The 14715-nt window shown below is 41.0% G+C and overlaps 1 protein-coding gene across 4 annotated transcripts in view; it reads left to right on the plus strand.

Moving 5' to 3' along the window:
* The window catches only part of LOC108247515 (receptor-type tyrosine-protein phosphatase F), a 147656-nt gene that overhangs the window by 52512 nt on the left and 80429 nt on the right, over positions 1–14715 (plus strand). For 3 of the 4 annotated variants that reach the window (XM_017435682.3, XM_017435684.3, XM_017435688.2), the window contains 6 exons: positions 1063–1074; positions 7125–7394; positions 8418–9002; positions 9328–9464; positions 11683–11827; positions 12578–12771. In XM_017435682.3, the coding sequence (XP_017291171.1) occupies positions 1063–1074; positions 7125–7394; positions 8418–9002; positions 9328–9464; positions 11683–11827; positions 12578–12771 (1343 nt within the window). The remainder of the gene's footprint in view (positions 1–1062; positions 1075–7124; positions 7395–8417; positions 9003–9327; positions 9465–11682; positions 11828–12577; positions 12772–14715) is intronic. The other variant, XM_017435685.3, reaches the window with a different exon arrangement.

The raw sequence follows: 14715 nt of genomic DNA on the forward strand, positions 1-14715 counted from the left end.
TCTGGAACTGTTGGCTTTCCCACTGCTGCCTGTGGTGACTGCTGAGCAGAGGTGCATGAACGCTCTCTGTCCCATGTAGACATTACGCATACATATATTAAGTAGACACAAAACTGACCAGCTGGTTTTGTGTTTTGCAACCCCTACAGTGGGAAAAGCTCAGTCTAAACAGCACCTTTCTCACGTGATCACTGAAGTTGTTTATTATGCTTATGCTAGCAAAGGTGTGCATGCACCCAGCAGTGCACATATGATCTTCACCAGACGTATGGCCACCTCATAAACATTATTAAAGGGAATCCCGGTGGCAGACTTATGCTCTGCTGTCAACTGGGAGTCTCCTAGTACATTCATCAGATTTTACAGCTTCAATGTGACAGCCCGTGATGTCATTTAAGATGTTCTCTCATCAAGGATGTGATGAACATCCACCCACTGGCTTGGCAGGTCTATGTTATCCCAGTCTCTCTGCATGGGTATCTTTCAGGGCATGATTGTAGGTCCCAATACTCAAGTGTTGTACCGAGTGTACTGACCGAAAGGGTTATGGAGGTTATGAATATAAATAATGTTCCCAGAGGGAGGGAAATGAGTTACAGCACAAGTCAGCCTCTCAACGCACCAGAGCTTGGTAAAGTCTACTGCAGATTGAGGAAATGAGACAATGGAGCATATTCATAACCCAAGGAGGGCAGGGCTTCCCAGGTATATGGCAGTCTCATTGGTCTTGGCAGGCGTGTTAAAAAAACCTCTTTAAGTTGGTCTTGCGAGGGCTTAATGCCTATACTCTTGTTGTACCTCTTTTCCCTCTCAGAGAGGGATTATTTCATAATCTCCAGGTTCCTCCTCTTGCTACAGGAGGCAACAGATGTTGTCTTTTAACTCGTTGATTGATAAGCAGATATTTGCCCGTTTTATTCTCTTTGTTTCTTCTTGTCTTCTTCCTCCCAATTTTATTTTTGTCCTGCTGTTTGTTCTCTGTTTCACTCTTATTTGAATCCCTCCATCATCGTCACCACTGCACTTTTTCATTTAAAATACTTTACAAACCTCTCCACTCAGATCAACGAGAAGGTTGGTTTTGCTTTATTTTGTACTCTTTACCCCCCTAAAGCCCAGACTGGAGCCGTGCTGCGCTGGCACCTTGCCGTGCGCCTCAGGCCCATCCCGGCCACCCTGTCAGATCCTTAGAACCACCCTGTCCCTCTTGTTCCCTGACCTGCACTCCAACCCCTTCTTACCTTTCAGACAGAATGCTATATGGAGCCTTCTGCTGCAAATTTTGTGAAATGAGTGTCTTTTATATTAACTCAAGCAATAACACACTGAAATGGGATCAGTTTAAAATTTTGACATTAGCTTTTGGAGTCAATTCAATTCAAGATGGCTACCACAACCAACTAACTGAATAATAAACAAAAATGGTTTCAATTCAGTCAGTTCTACAGATACTGAGCTAATCTTTAGTGTGGTAGTAGATGAGAATCATTACAATATATAGTCCGAGTGCTACTCATTGCCTGAGGTCTTTGCTTAAAACCTTCACATTAACTATTGCAGTCAACCCTGGTTGTCTGTTAGCAAAATATTTCATGAACCACTGGATGGATTGTAATGAAACTTTAAGAAAGTAGTCAATGAGTGTACATTTACAACTGATTACCTTTTGGACTAAATTCAATTTAAGATGGCCACCACAGCTGATTAGACAACATTAGGCAACAAGATATTGAGCTAAACTTTTATGTGACTGTAGCTGAATGTCATTCATAATACATACGCTGATCATGACATGTCATGATATTATGCATGAAATAACACACAATGTTATTTTCAAGGTTTGACCAAAACAGCTGCACTTATGAAGAGTGGCGGGCATTCTAAGGCCTTTAATTTGCATATGCCACTTTACAACTAATTAGATCTCAAGACCCTTCAGTCTACTCTTTATCCAATTCAGTCAAGTTTTAACTTTGGTCCAGTTGTACTTTTATTAAGGGCAGTTCAGTTCACTATAACACAACATATTATCTGTAAAATATTAAAAAGTCAGCCTAAGAAAAGCCATGGATTGTGTGGACTTTCCACTTTGATGTTTTCCCTTGTAAAGGAAAATGCACAGGGGAAACGATGACAAAGCAAAGGATTATCTTTACCAAAAAGAGAGCCCAAGTAGAAAAAACATCATCTGCCCTGAGCGTTAAACTAGAATCTCACTGAGCTGCCACTATTGGCGAATCAAACCACCCCTTCAGCTGCTAGTTTTTGCACTACCAGTTTTTGAAAATCATGGCTTTTTTCTGTGTATACGGCTTGAAAAAAACTGTACCTACCTCCACCCACAACTATCTATCTAGGCCCACTTTATACCCATCTTGGCAGCCACCCCCCTCATTTATGATTAATCACTTTGTACACTTTAGAAATGAAGTTAGGCAGATTTGGACCCATTTTTAATAATAATTATATATCCTAAGTGTAGTTTTTAGACCTGGACACATTTTCTGCCAGAGGAGAGTTCATACAATGCATACTAGTATTCAGCCCATGGATGTTTTGTACCTTTTATTATCATAATAAATCAATCATGGGCAGTATAAATTGTCCTTTACAAAAAAAAAAACTTAATTGACAAAACAACATCAAATTTTTACAAAGTAATACCAAATAACAACAATAAATGATGTTAAATAAGTGACTGAATGAATATTCTACCCCTTTAAAGTAACGGCCCTTATTCAACTCAGTGAAAAGATTATTGAAAAGTACAAGTCAGGGGATGGATACAAAAAGATTTCCAAGGCCCTAAACATACCAAGGAGTTCTGTTAAATCTATATTCAGAAGATGGAAGGAATATGGGAAATGTATAAATCTACCAAGATCAGGCCATAGTCATTAACTGTTCTCAAGAAGGAGAATAGTAACACTGGCCACCAAGATACCTGTGAGCACTCTGAAGGAGAAAGCCACTGTCAAAGAAACCTTTAGTAAATCTTGACTAGTGCTTGTCTAGATTGCTTAGAAGTTAGAGGAGATTTAATCTGAGTTTTCTTCAACAGTGGCTTTCTCTTTGCCAACCTCCTATAAAGCTCAGACTGGTGAAGAACCTGGGCAACAGTTGTTGTAGCACAGTTTCTCCCAACTGTTCTGATGAAGCTTGGAACTCCCTCAAAGTGCTCATACCCTGGGAACATTTAGGGCCTTGGAAATCCTTTTGTATCCATCCCTTGACTTGTACTTTTCAAAAATATTTTCTATGAGTTTAAGGGCGACAGTGGGTCTGGAGGTAGGCGTTCATCCTGTAACAGTGGATTGCCGATTTGAGCCCCCGCCCCCTCCATCTCACCCGTTGTGTACTTGGGCAAGTCACTTCACCTGCCTCGCCTACTGGTGGTGGTCAGAGGGCTCGGTGGCACTTCTGTCAGTCTGCCCCAGGGCAACTCTGGCTACAATGTAGCTTACTGCCATCAGTGTGTGAATATGTGGATGACTGACTGTAATGTGAAGTGCTTTGGAGTCCTTGGACTTGATAAGGGGCTTTATAAGTGCAGCAATAGAAGCACAAAACACCCAAGGGGTGAATACTTTTTATTGGCACTGTAGGTGTCAGAATACAGCATGAGATGGGTTGGTGACACCCACGAGTCTGACTATTCTGAGAGAAAATGTGCCACACAAACTTTTTGCGTGACAGATGTTCGAAACTAAAAAAACAGGACTGTGTGCTTCTGTGACTCACGTAAGAAAACTGAGATCCCCTGACAACATTGCAAGATATTCTGAAGACTCCTTTGCAAACACTGCTCACCAACTAGTCACAGCCCAGTGAGATCCTGCCTTTAAGTGTAAGAAAGAACAAGAAGAAGAATTTTAGTTGAAAATGGGGTGGCAGCATCACTGCTCATATGTGAGGTGTACCAAAGCACTACCATTCATCCAGCTTGGATATTGTCATAAAAATGTAATGTCTGATGTCTGACCTCAGAATTAAGGCTTGCTTCACAAAATTTGGTTTGAGCCTTATGAACTCCCCTGCATGCTGATTGTGTTGTTATTGTCCTGCCTGATTCTTCCCTCTCCTTATGCATCTCTCTGGAAAAAGACTTGCAAAGAAAACAAAAAAGAATTTAAAGAACTATTTTTTTATAATAGTCAAACAGGAGGATTTCTGAAATAGAAGAGAAGTGAATATGAGAGAATTTCAGCCTGAGCCTCAGTGTTTGGATGTGAGTTGTTGGCTTGTTGTGCATGTTTTCATTTGTTGTTTATTTTTTATTATCATCCAGTGTTGAAAGGTAAAGATGGACTGCAACGTTTTAGCATGTGTATCTGTTACCAAAGTACCTCATGAAGGACTGGATGCATCCTATTAAAGCTGTCAGAAGGTATAGGGGAATGTACATCCACATTAACTTTTAGTGTCAACCTATTTCAAGATGGCCACCAGAGCCAAATGACCTTGAAAAACATAAAAATGGCTCCAACACAGTTAGTTTTACAGACATTGAGCTAACATTGTGTAGTAATGAGTAAATATTTTCACTTTATTGATGTAATAAAAATCACAACAGAATACAAACTAGAAAAAAATATAATACATTGCTGTTGAGAAAAATACAAAGTTCATAATATACACTTTATTAGAATTTTTGTCCATTTTTCATGACCAAACTGCTGCAGCTCCTTCTGGTTAGATGGCTGCTGCTTTTGTCCAACAATCTTTGAATTTAACCAGAGGTTCACAGTTGGCTTGAGGGTTGATCTTGGATTGGACCATTCCAGGACCTTTAACTGATTCTTCCCAAATCAGTGGATTGTTCTTCAGCAATGTACTTAGGGTCATTGACCTGCTGGAAGGTGGCCCTCAGTCTCAGATCTCTGGAAGACTTCAACACATTAATCTGTATTTGGCTCCATCCACCTTTCCTTTAACAGTTTCATCAGCAGTTTCCCAGTCCCTGCTGATGGAAAGCATCCCCACAGCACAATTCTACCACCACCATGCTTCACTGTACGGATGGTAAGAGAGGTGGTAGATTTGCCTCAGACATGGTGTTACCCTTGATGTTTGTTCTCATCTGACCACAGCATATCTTCCACATGTTTGAGGAAGAATTTTCAAACAGTTTTCTTTTTTTTCTTTAATCAGTGATGTTTTCCTGCCACTTCTCTATGAAGCCAACTCTGTGCAGCTTCTAGTGGTCCCATGAACAGATAGTCTCATCTCCCAGCTTTATCGGGGTTGTCTTTGATCTACTTGGATGGTTATCTGATCAATGCCCTCCAAGTTAAACTCCAAGTTTTAAAACAAAAAAAACATTTGTATGCTATTGAGAGTGGTTGGAAAGAAACTGCATTTCTGCATGAGATGTCATCCTGTCAATTCTGTTCATTTATCCTTCAGCATGCTCTGTTTCTGCTGCATGATGTCACCACAGGTGTTTGCATCTCCATTCATTAGAGGTTTTTTGAAGCAGAATTTTGTATTACAACCCCAACTCTAAAAAAGGTAGAATTTTGTGTAAAATGTAAATAAAAACACAATGCAATGGTTTGCAAATTTCATAAACCCATATTTTATTCACAATGGAATATAGTAAACATCAAGTGTTTAAACTAAGAAATTGTACCCTTATTTTGGAAAAAAAATAAGTAATTTTGAATTTGTTTACAGCAACACAGCTCCTTAAAGTTGTTTCAGGGTCATGTTTCCCACTGTAAAGCTTCCTCTCTTATTTAAACAACAACGAAAGCTGTGGTTGTTGGGGGGGCTGCCTGTGGGTTGCTGCCCCCTTGGTGTGGGATTATTTGTGTGGGTGCTCTAGCCACATCCTGGAGTGGTGGGCTTCCAACAGGTGGTCTATGGCTCCTGGGGATGTTGGGGACTGGTGGGAATCTCCCCCTTCTAGACCTCTCGGGAGGATGGCTCACCAGGGAGGATGGGTATATGTCCTTTCACCTTGGTCTTTCTGGGTTCTGGCTCCATGGTGGACTGGTGCTTACTCGGTGTGTTGGGGGCTCTGTGGGGGCTCTCCTGCTTGGGGCTGGGCAGTTTCTCTCTCGGATCGGAGTTGACACATTTTCAACTGCAGAACACAAGTCCAGTTGTATTGTTTGTAAAACTTTTTGGATATTAAAGCATGCACAAAATGGTACAGAAAATACTATTAAAAATGTCTTTAGCATTATTAAAGAATAATTTCATTATTATTGTTGTTGTTATTATTGCTGTTGTTGTTGTTGTTGTTGTTATTGTTATTGTTACAAATGGTGCAGTGCAAAGAGAGCATGTATTTAGAGACAGAGGTTTTACCAGCCCAAGATAATGCGGCTCTTCAGCTGCTTTAGGTTTCCAAGAGCAGTCCTGTTGGACCTGTACGGGGAGCTACGGCTGTTTTTCCCTGCCTGTGCCCATCTGACCGATGACAAGACTTGGGTTCCTATAGCATCATGGACATTTCAGGGGGAGCTGGCGGTCCTATCAGGACTGTGCTAATCAACCCTGAGCTGAGCCATGCCAGCTGTCATCCAGGCAGGATTCAGAAATGCCACTAACCAACATTGCAGTAAGGTGGCCTGGTTCAACATATGAATCATTTATAAAAATGTGCAGCTGGTTGGGAACAGACTACGATCTGACATGGTGTGGGGTGAGTGGCTTCTTGGTGAGTAAACTGTCTTCATATCACACCTACAGGACATTATTTGCAGCTATTTGTAATTTTAAGTGGAGGTGTGTCAGGGGAGATGTCTCATATGTGTGCTCAGTTTCACATTGATCAGGTCGTATAAAAAAAAAATGTGCTTGGATTCATGTATACGTGAAGTTTTATAAATGAGGATTTTTTTTGTGCATACACCGTTTTCTTGACTTAAGCGTGCACCACGTTTCAGCAGGAAAGTCACATCACATCACATGATGCCCCAGGATTCTGAAAAATACAAAATGTTGACTTTCAAATTCATTCTGTATTTACTGCAGATTTTTATAAACATACTATACTTATTATCTGATGAAAATTGGACCAGTGCTAAAAGTTCAGGCTAATCCACCAGTTCATCACTCACACTTTCCAAATATGTGTCCCGTCACAGTTCTTTTTTTTTTTTTTTTTTTTGCAGTTCGCCGTGTGCCTCCCCGTTTTTCCATCCCACCCGCCAGTCATGAGGTGATGCCTGGGGGCAGTGTTAACTTGACCTGTGTGGCAGTTGGCTCTCCAATGCCGTTTGTTAAGTGGGTGAGTGGTGAAGTGGAATTGTCCCAGGAGAACCACCTTCCCGTTGGCCGTAACATCTTGGAGCTCACAAACATCCAGCAGTCTGCAAACTATACGTGTGTGGCCATGTCCGACCTAGGTATCATTGAAGCAACAGCTCAGGTCGTTGTCAAAGGTGAGAAACAGGACAAGAAGTTATTTGAGGGGTTTCTACAAACTCTCACTTACACCTAGGTACAATTTAGAGTTATCAGGTAAACTGACATGCATGTTTTTGGTTAATGGGACAAAACTGAAGTACCTGGAGAAAACTCACATGCATAGGGTGAACATGTAAACTTTATACAGAAAAAACCCAATCAAGTTTTGAACTTGTGACCTTCAGCATTGGGACGACATGTATAATCGAAAAAGAAACAAAGAATTAAATTTGAATAAACAAAAAAATATTTTTAGATTTAACACAAATAAGAAAAAAAGGACAATTTGTTAATAATTATTATGTAAAGGTTTTTCTGTGGGCAGGAGGCTGATGAATCAGTCAACTGATATGTACCTTTTTATCACATATTCCTGAGCTCAGTGTTGTGTGCACAGTAAAAGTGTGACACATGTGACATTATTAGAGACATATCAACACCATCTAAGTTTATGGACCTGTCAGTTAACACCTGACAACATAAATGTGCAACAGAGACAAAAATATCAAAGATTACCTCTTGGTTAACAGGAAATCTGCTATTCGATTCAGCTGATTTACTGGCTTTGTTCATTACGTTCAGACCTTGGCATTGACACAACTTTTTGTTTATATCAGTCATGTGGTTCAGCTGGTTTAGCCACTAGATCACAGACTGATCCACCATTTTAACTGGAGCACAAATGCTGCCCACCAGGCTACTCACTTTATCACCTGGGCTGCAAATAGTGTGCAGCCAGTCAGAGATGTTCCCTTTCAAAAAATACATATTTTATCACAAAAACAGGAACACAAATCAAAACATCTCCCAATATGGCCAAGGATGTAACAGCTAGAAACAGAACTGAGGTCAGCTAAAAGATTGTTAACCAGTAGACTGATAGTAAGTACTCTATCGAAAGATATTTTCTTTGCAGCAGACGTCATTGTTAAGCGTGAAAAGGGGAAAGAAACAGGTTTGTTTCTCTAACAATTGTATTTGTCTCCTTCCTACTTCAGCTCTTCCTAAGAAGCCAATCTTCCTCAATGTGGTAGAGACCACAGCTACCAGTGTCACTCTGATGTGGGAGTCTGGGAATTCTGAACCCGTGTCCTACTTTTTGGTTCAGTACCGACCCAAACTGTCTGACAATGGATTCCAAGAAGTAGATGGTGTTGCCTCAAATCGATACAGCATTGGTGGCCTGAGCCCTTTTCTTGAATATGAGTTTCGTGTCTTGGCTGTTAATAGTGTTGGTCGGGGGCCTCCAAGTAGTATTGTAAAAACCCAAACAGGTGAGCAGGCTCCCTCATCACCACCACTTCAGGTACAGGCTCGTCTGCTGAGCTCCACCACCATCCTGGTGCAGTGGGAACCTCCAGAGGAGCCCAATGGTCAAATTCTGGGCTATAAAATTTACTACAGCTCCGAAGCCAGTCCAAACCTGCTTAGTCAATGGCAGCTACACAATACTGATGACAGCAAGTTCACCACCATCTCAGGTCTGACACCAGATATGACCTATAGCCTGAGAATGCTCTGCTTCACCTCTGTGGGAGATGGACCACTCTCGGATGTTCTGCAGATCAAAACCCAACAGGGAGGTGAGGAAATGCTAAAAAAACAAAAAAGAAAACAAGACTGAGCCTCCTCTATGTTTTACAGGAACTATGATGTTCTCAAACTGCATAATTTCTCAGCATGAGATGAACTTAATCTAAAACTCTGGCATGAAAAGTACTGGGTGATATGTATTATTCAATGAATGCTAACTGTTCAATCATTTACATTGTTGGAGAAGTGGAACATTTAATTTCATTTTGTTATAACTATGTCAGTTTTAACTGTTCCAACTGATTCAGAAAACATTATGTTTTCTCTCCTGAATGTTCTCATCCTTCAGTCTTTGTTTCTTCTTTGTGTCTTTAGTTCCTTCTCAGCCATCTGCATTTGAAGCCGAAGCAGAGCTTGACACACGTATAATGTTGTCATGGCTTTGGCCTGTCCAAGATCACATAAGTAATTATGAATTGCTTTACTGGGAGGCCACCGATCCTGCAGACAAGGTAAATATCACATTGTCTTCTTTTATTTAAAGGGTTAGTCTGGGAGTTTTTCCAAGTGTTGTTCTGTCAAATAGTTATCAATAATTAGTACTTTATCAGCCGTAACATCAGTCATAGAATATAGCGAAAAGAGCAGAAGTCTTCATCCATGCTAGGCTAATGGCTAGCCAAATGAGGACCTGTTTTCAATTCAAGAAAATCTGTTGTCATTCTTAAAAATTAAGAATGAAACACATTATTATAGACCTTGATGGGTAAGCAATAAAGAGTAAAAGTTAGCTTCTGACCATTATAAAACCAATGAAAATATCAGTGGATGACAGAACAGGATGGATAATAAAGGTATTCATCATGGCTGTTCTGAGCAAATCATCTGTCTGATTGCATCTGGAAAAAACTTGTTTTCAGTTTGGCAGACTTATTGGCAGATATTGTTAGGTTTGTGGAGGATGAAACCAGTAATGCAGGCTGAAACGTAGAGCTTGAAGAGTAAACTTAAACGTTTAATAAAACAAACTTTACCAAAGCAAAGAGCTGATGTGGCAGCAAACAACTTACAAGAAATACAAGGAACTAGAGATGGGTTGTTTGACACAGAGGCTCCGAAACCTGTCTCACTTTTGAAGCCTCTTATTCGAAACTCTGTTGGGGCTTGTTTCAAATTTCTTCAATCACGTGACTGATGACGTTTTAGGCTTCATTGTCACAATGAGACATCAGAAGTGAGGTGGCTGATTCAAAGCTTTTACGTGTCTTCTGTTGTTATAAAGAGATGAGAAATGCTCGGCATTCTCTACCTGCTTCATAGCGTTGTGAGAGACCTTCAATGATGGAAAATCTAAGTGGAAAAAAACTATTTTGTGTTTTGTAATTCTGTTCTTAGACATTTGTTGTGGACAGAAAAGTAATAATTTAATGTACATGGAAACATGTTTTCTTACTGTACAAATGACAAACACAAACCAGCTATTAGAGAGTGCAAGCCAGTGTATCTCCAATGTATCAAGCCCTTATAAATGGTGAGGGTTGTGTCAGGAAGGGTATAAAACAAGGTGACCGCAGAAATTGTGTTACTGTTAGTCGAAGACGACATAGAGGGAAACATGGTAGGAGACAGAGGGAGAAGAGGAAAGTCAAGAGTGTAGGACTGAGGATACCATCTCTAAACATAGAGACAATGACAGGCAAAGGAAGAGAGCTGGCAGACATGATGCAGAGGAGAATTGTAGATGTATTTTGTGTGCAAAAGACCAAGTGGAAGGGCAGCAAGGCTCGAGGCAAAAAGGCAAGGCGAAGCGAGGCAAGGCAAGGCATGGGAAGGGAACCAGACAGCAAAAGACGAGAGACAATAAACCAGCGAGAAAGTGACCAGGTTTTAAAGCTGAGGGTAATTAGGGGAAGTGGGCACAGATGAGTGATTACAATTAGGAACAGGAGAAGATGGGTGTGGTAGGAAGACAAGAGATAGAGAGAGTGACTGATGACAGGAAACAAAGACACAAGGAATAAAATAAATAAATACCAAAATAAAATGAAACTCAAACAGAAGCATGAATCAGAAACAAGAAAACAACCCTTGAAAACAGAAAAAAAAGAACCAAGAACCAAAGCCAAAAACAAACTCAAATGCCTCTTTTCTCATCTAAATGCTTGCTTTGCATGCGTTTCCACCGGCATTTTTTCGAGGCCAGTCCTGCTTTTTTGGTCCCTGCTTCAGAGTAGGGCCAGCCAGGCCGGCCCTGCTTTCGTGGGTGACGGAAACTTAGCTCCTGTTCACTCATTGGTCGTGGGTGTGGCCAGAAGCAAGCATAAAGAGTGAACGGTAGGAATATAAACAACAGCGTTAGCTTACCCTGCAGCGTTAATAACATCTGCCTCCCAGTGGAAGGCGCTGTAAAGCCTGAAATCTCCGGCGGATAACAGCTGTCCTACTCCTAATTGCTGCATCCAGAGCATTTCTTCCACTGCGCCTCTCTTCCTGAAGTCTCAGGAGAATCCCCATAAGTTTAAAAAACAGCAACAACACAGGGTCAACGTTGTCTATAGTGCTTCTGTTGTTTTCACAAATGGCGCATTTTACGGTAGCACAACCAAAACTTGCGCTCCACCCCCTCACCCCCCATGATGAGTGGAAGAAGTTCAACTTTTTCTCAACATTTCTAGCTAGCTGCTTATATCTGTGTGGATTATAATTTATTTTGTTTACATCTCTTAACAGCACCGTGTCACTTTCAGTGCAGCAGGCTCCTATGCAGTAGATGGTCTGAAGCCAGATACCCAATACTTATTCTCCCTGGCTGCTCAATCTGAGAGGGGTATGGGAGTCTTTACTCAACCTATTGAAGCCAGGACCTCCAGATCCAGTGAGTAATCCAGTGAATAATCAGTCACACTAAATATAGAAATCATGTTGTGTAGCTGGTAAGTGAATCCTAAAAGACTCATTAAAAACAGGGAAGGTCTTTTTAGTGCTTAAGGGCACATGTTTTGGAAGAAACAGGATTTCTGAATTTAAGTACATGCACATACACAAACACCCACACCCACACACATACACACACACATATATATATATATATAAAACTTCCATCTCACCCTCTGTCCCACATAGGCAGTTCCACTTTCACTTCAAGCTCAGGTCCTCTACGAGAGGCCTGGGAGCTGGAGGGTTCTGCACAGTATCTTAGCTGTTCCTAGGACTGCACTCTTCTGGACAGAGATCTCTGAGGTTGTTCCTGGGATCTGTAGGAGCCACTCTTCCAGTCTGGGGGTCACAGCACTGTGTGCTCCTATGACCACTGGCACCACTGAGGCCTTGACTGGAGAATATTCCAGGCACTTGGTTATGGCATTCTATGGATTGTTTGCCTGCCTGCATCTTATATCCCACTACTATGTGATGGACTGTCTCAGAGACATCTTTGCACAGCCTGTATCTTGGGTCCTGCCTGGTATGACAGATCCCAGCCTCTATTGCTCTTGTGCTGTCATGATTAATGTCTCTGTGCTGTCTTTCAGTCCAGCCCTTTTTTGTGTAGGTCAAAGGTGAAGTGATACTCTATGTATCCAATTCAAAGCTTTTGTGGAAAATATAAATTGTAATGTGTTTTCAGTGCTTGGAGCTCCTCCTAGGAAGGTGGTGACAGAAGCCCTTAATTCTACAGCCATTAAGGTTACCTGGAAGCCTCCTTTATCAGTGAAGCAGCATGGGCACATTCAAGGGTACCATCTTATCTGCTCTAGGCTAAAGAATGGAGAACTTCATGGCCAGCAGGTTGTCATGGACATTTCAAGCCTTGAAGCCCAGGTACTGTTGCATATTTTGATTTCAGTTTAGTATTTGTTTCAGTTTGCTGCAACATACAAACTTATAGCTGTTGAAGGAGTTATATCTTGGTGTGCAAATAACAAGAAATGAGAACAAAACCCTGATGTATGAGTAAATTGTAACAATACATAATAGAGCCTGAAACTTACTAGGTACTTACCTGCTTACTGGTTATGTACCCTGGGAATTTAACCCAAGGAAATAGTTTTTATAAATTTTTAAATATTACAAAATAATGTACTCATTAAACCCAAAAATATATGTTTGTTGTACCACAGAAGACGAGAGTCATTCTTTCAGCAGCACAATTATGAGATCAGACACTGATGCTAGATGAGAAGGGCTGGCTCACAGTCTCTAATTTATCCCAAAGGTTCTCATGGCAACCACCAAACCCAGACTCGGCCAGCAAATTGCGAGACAGAAGCAGGATTCATTGCTCCAGAGAACACGTCGCCACTGCTCTAAAGTCCAGTGGCAGCATGCTTTACACCACTGCATCTGACGCTTTTCATTTCACTTGGTGACATAGAGCTTGGGTTCCATTGCTCAGCCATGGAAACCCATTCCATGAAGCTCTCTACTCACTGTTCTTGAGCTAATTTAAAGGCCATATAAAGTTTGGAGGTCTGTAGCTATTGATTTTACAGAACATTGGTGACCTCTGTGCACTATGCACCGCAACATCCACTGAGTCCACTCTGTGATTTTACGTGGGCTACCACTTTGTAGACGAGTTGCTGTTCCCAGTGGCTTCCACTTTGTTATAATACCACAAACAGTGGACTGTGGAATATTTAGTAGTGAGGAAATTTCATGACTGGACTTATTGTACAGGTGGCATCCTATCACAATAACATGCTGAAATTCACTGAGCTCCAGAAAGCGGTCCATGCCTATGTGCTTGATTTTATACACCTGTGGCCATAGAAGTGATTGAATTCAAATATTTGATGGGTGAGTGAATACATTAAGCAAAATAGTGTATATGTCCTTCAAGTTTCTTTCATGTGAAATCAAGGGTCTTAATGAACTTCAGAACCCTAAGAGTAACAAGTGTAAACCAAGCTAAGGCCAATATGTGAGCTAACCTAACTTCCAATATTATTGCTTGTTATTTTTGATCAGTTCATTTTTTTCCTCTGCAAAAGTAACTTTTACGCAAAGTAAGTTTACACTGATCTATTTTTACGCAACTAGATTTTTACACAACTATTTTTACTTGTATTTGAGTAAATTTTGAACAGAGTAACTGTATTTTCCAACTCTGAATAAACTTCTGGATACTTTTATTACTGTCTCCTGCACCTTTTTTTGCCTGCCATCTAGGTTTTGTTCACCACAGTTTACCAACATCAAGTTTACCAAAGAAGATGCTAACAATAACAAGCTGCCTTTTTTGGACTATCTGGTTGACATGATAAGAGAGGACAGTCTCAACATAGAAGTCTACAGAAAACCAACCCACACAGATCAGTACCTTCTGTTTGACTCTCACCACCCTCTGGAACACAAACTCTCTGTCATCAGAACGCTACAGCATCAGGCTGAACACGTCCCCACGAAAAAAGAAGGGAAGGAAAAGGAACAGAAACATATAAAAAAAGCTCTCCAAACATGTGGATATCCTAACTGGGCTTTTGTCAAGTCAGCTCGGAAATCTACTAAACACACCACGGGACAGAATAAGGAGAAGAACAGACAGAAGAACATTGTCATTCCATATGTTGCTGGAGTATCCGAGAAACTCAGAAGGATTTTCTCCAAACACAACATCCCAGTACATTTCAAACCCAACAAGACTCTCAGACAGAGGCTGGTCCACCCTGAGGACAAAACACCCAAACCAAAACTGAGCGGAGTTGTGTATGCAGTTCAGTGCAGCGAAGAATGTTCAGACCTTTATATAGGAGAGACCAAACA

This window comes from Kryptolebias marmoratus, linkage group LG18 (assembly GCF_001649575.2).
Source record: "Kryptolebias marmoratus isolate JLee-2015 linkage group LG18, ASM164957v2, whole genome shotgun sequence".
Classification (NCBI taxonomy): domain Eukaryota; kingdom Metazoa; phylum Chordata; class Actinopteri; order Cyprinodontiformes; family Rivulidae; genus Kryptolebias; species Kryptolebias marmoratus.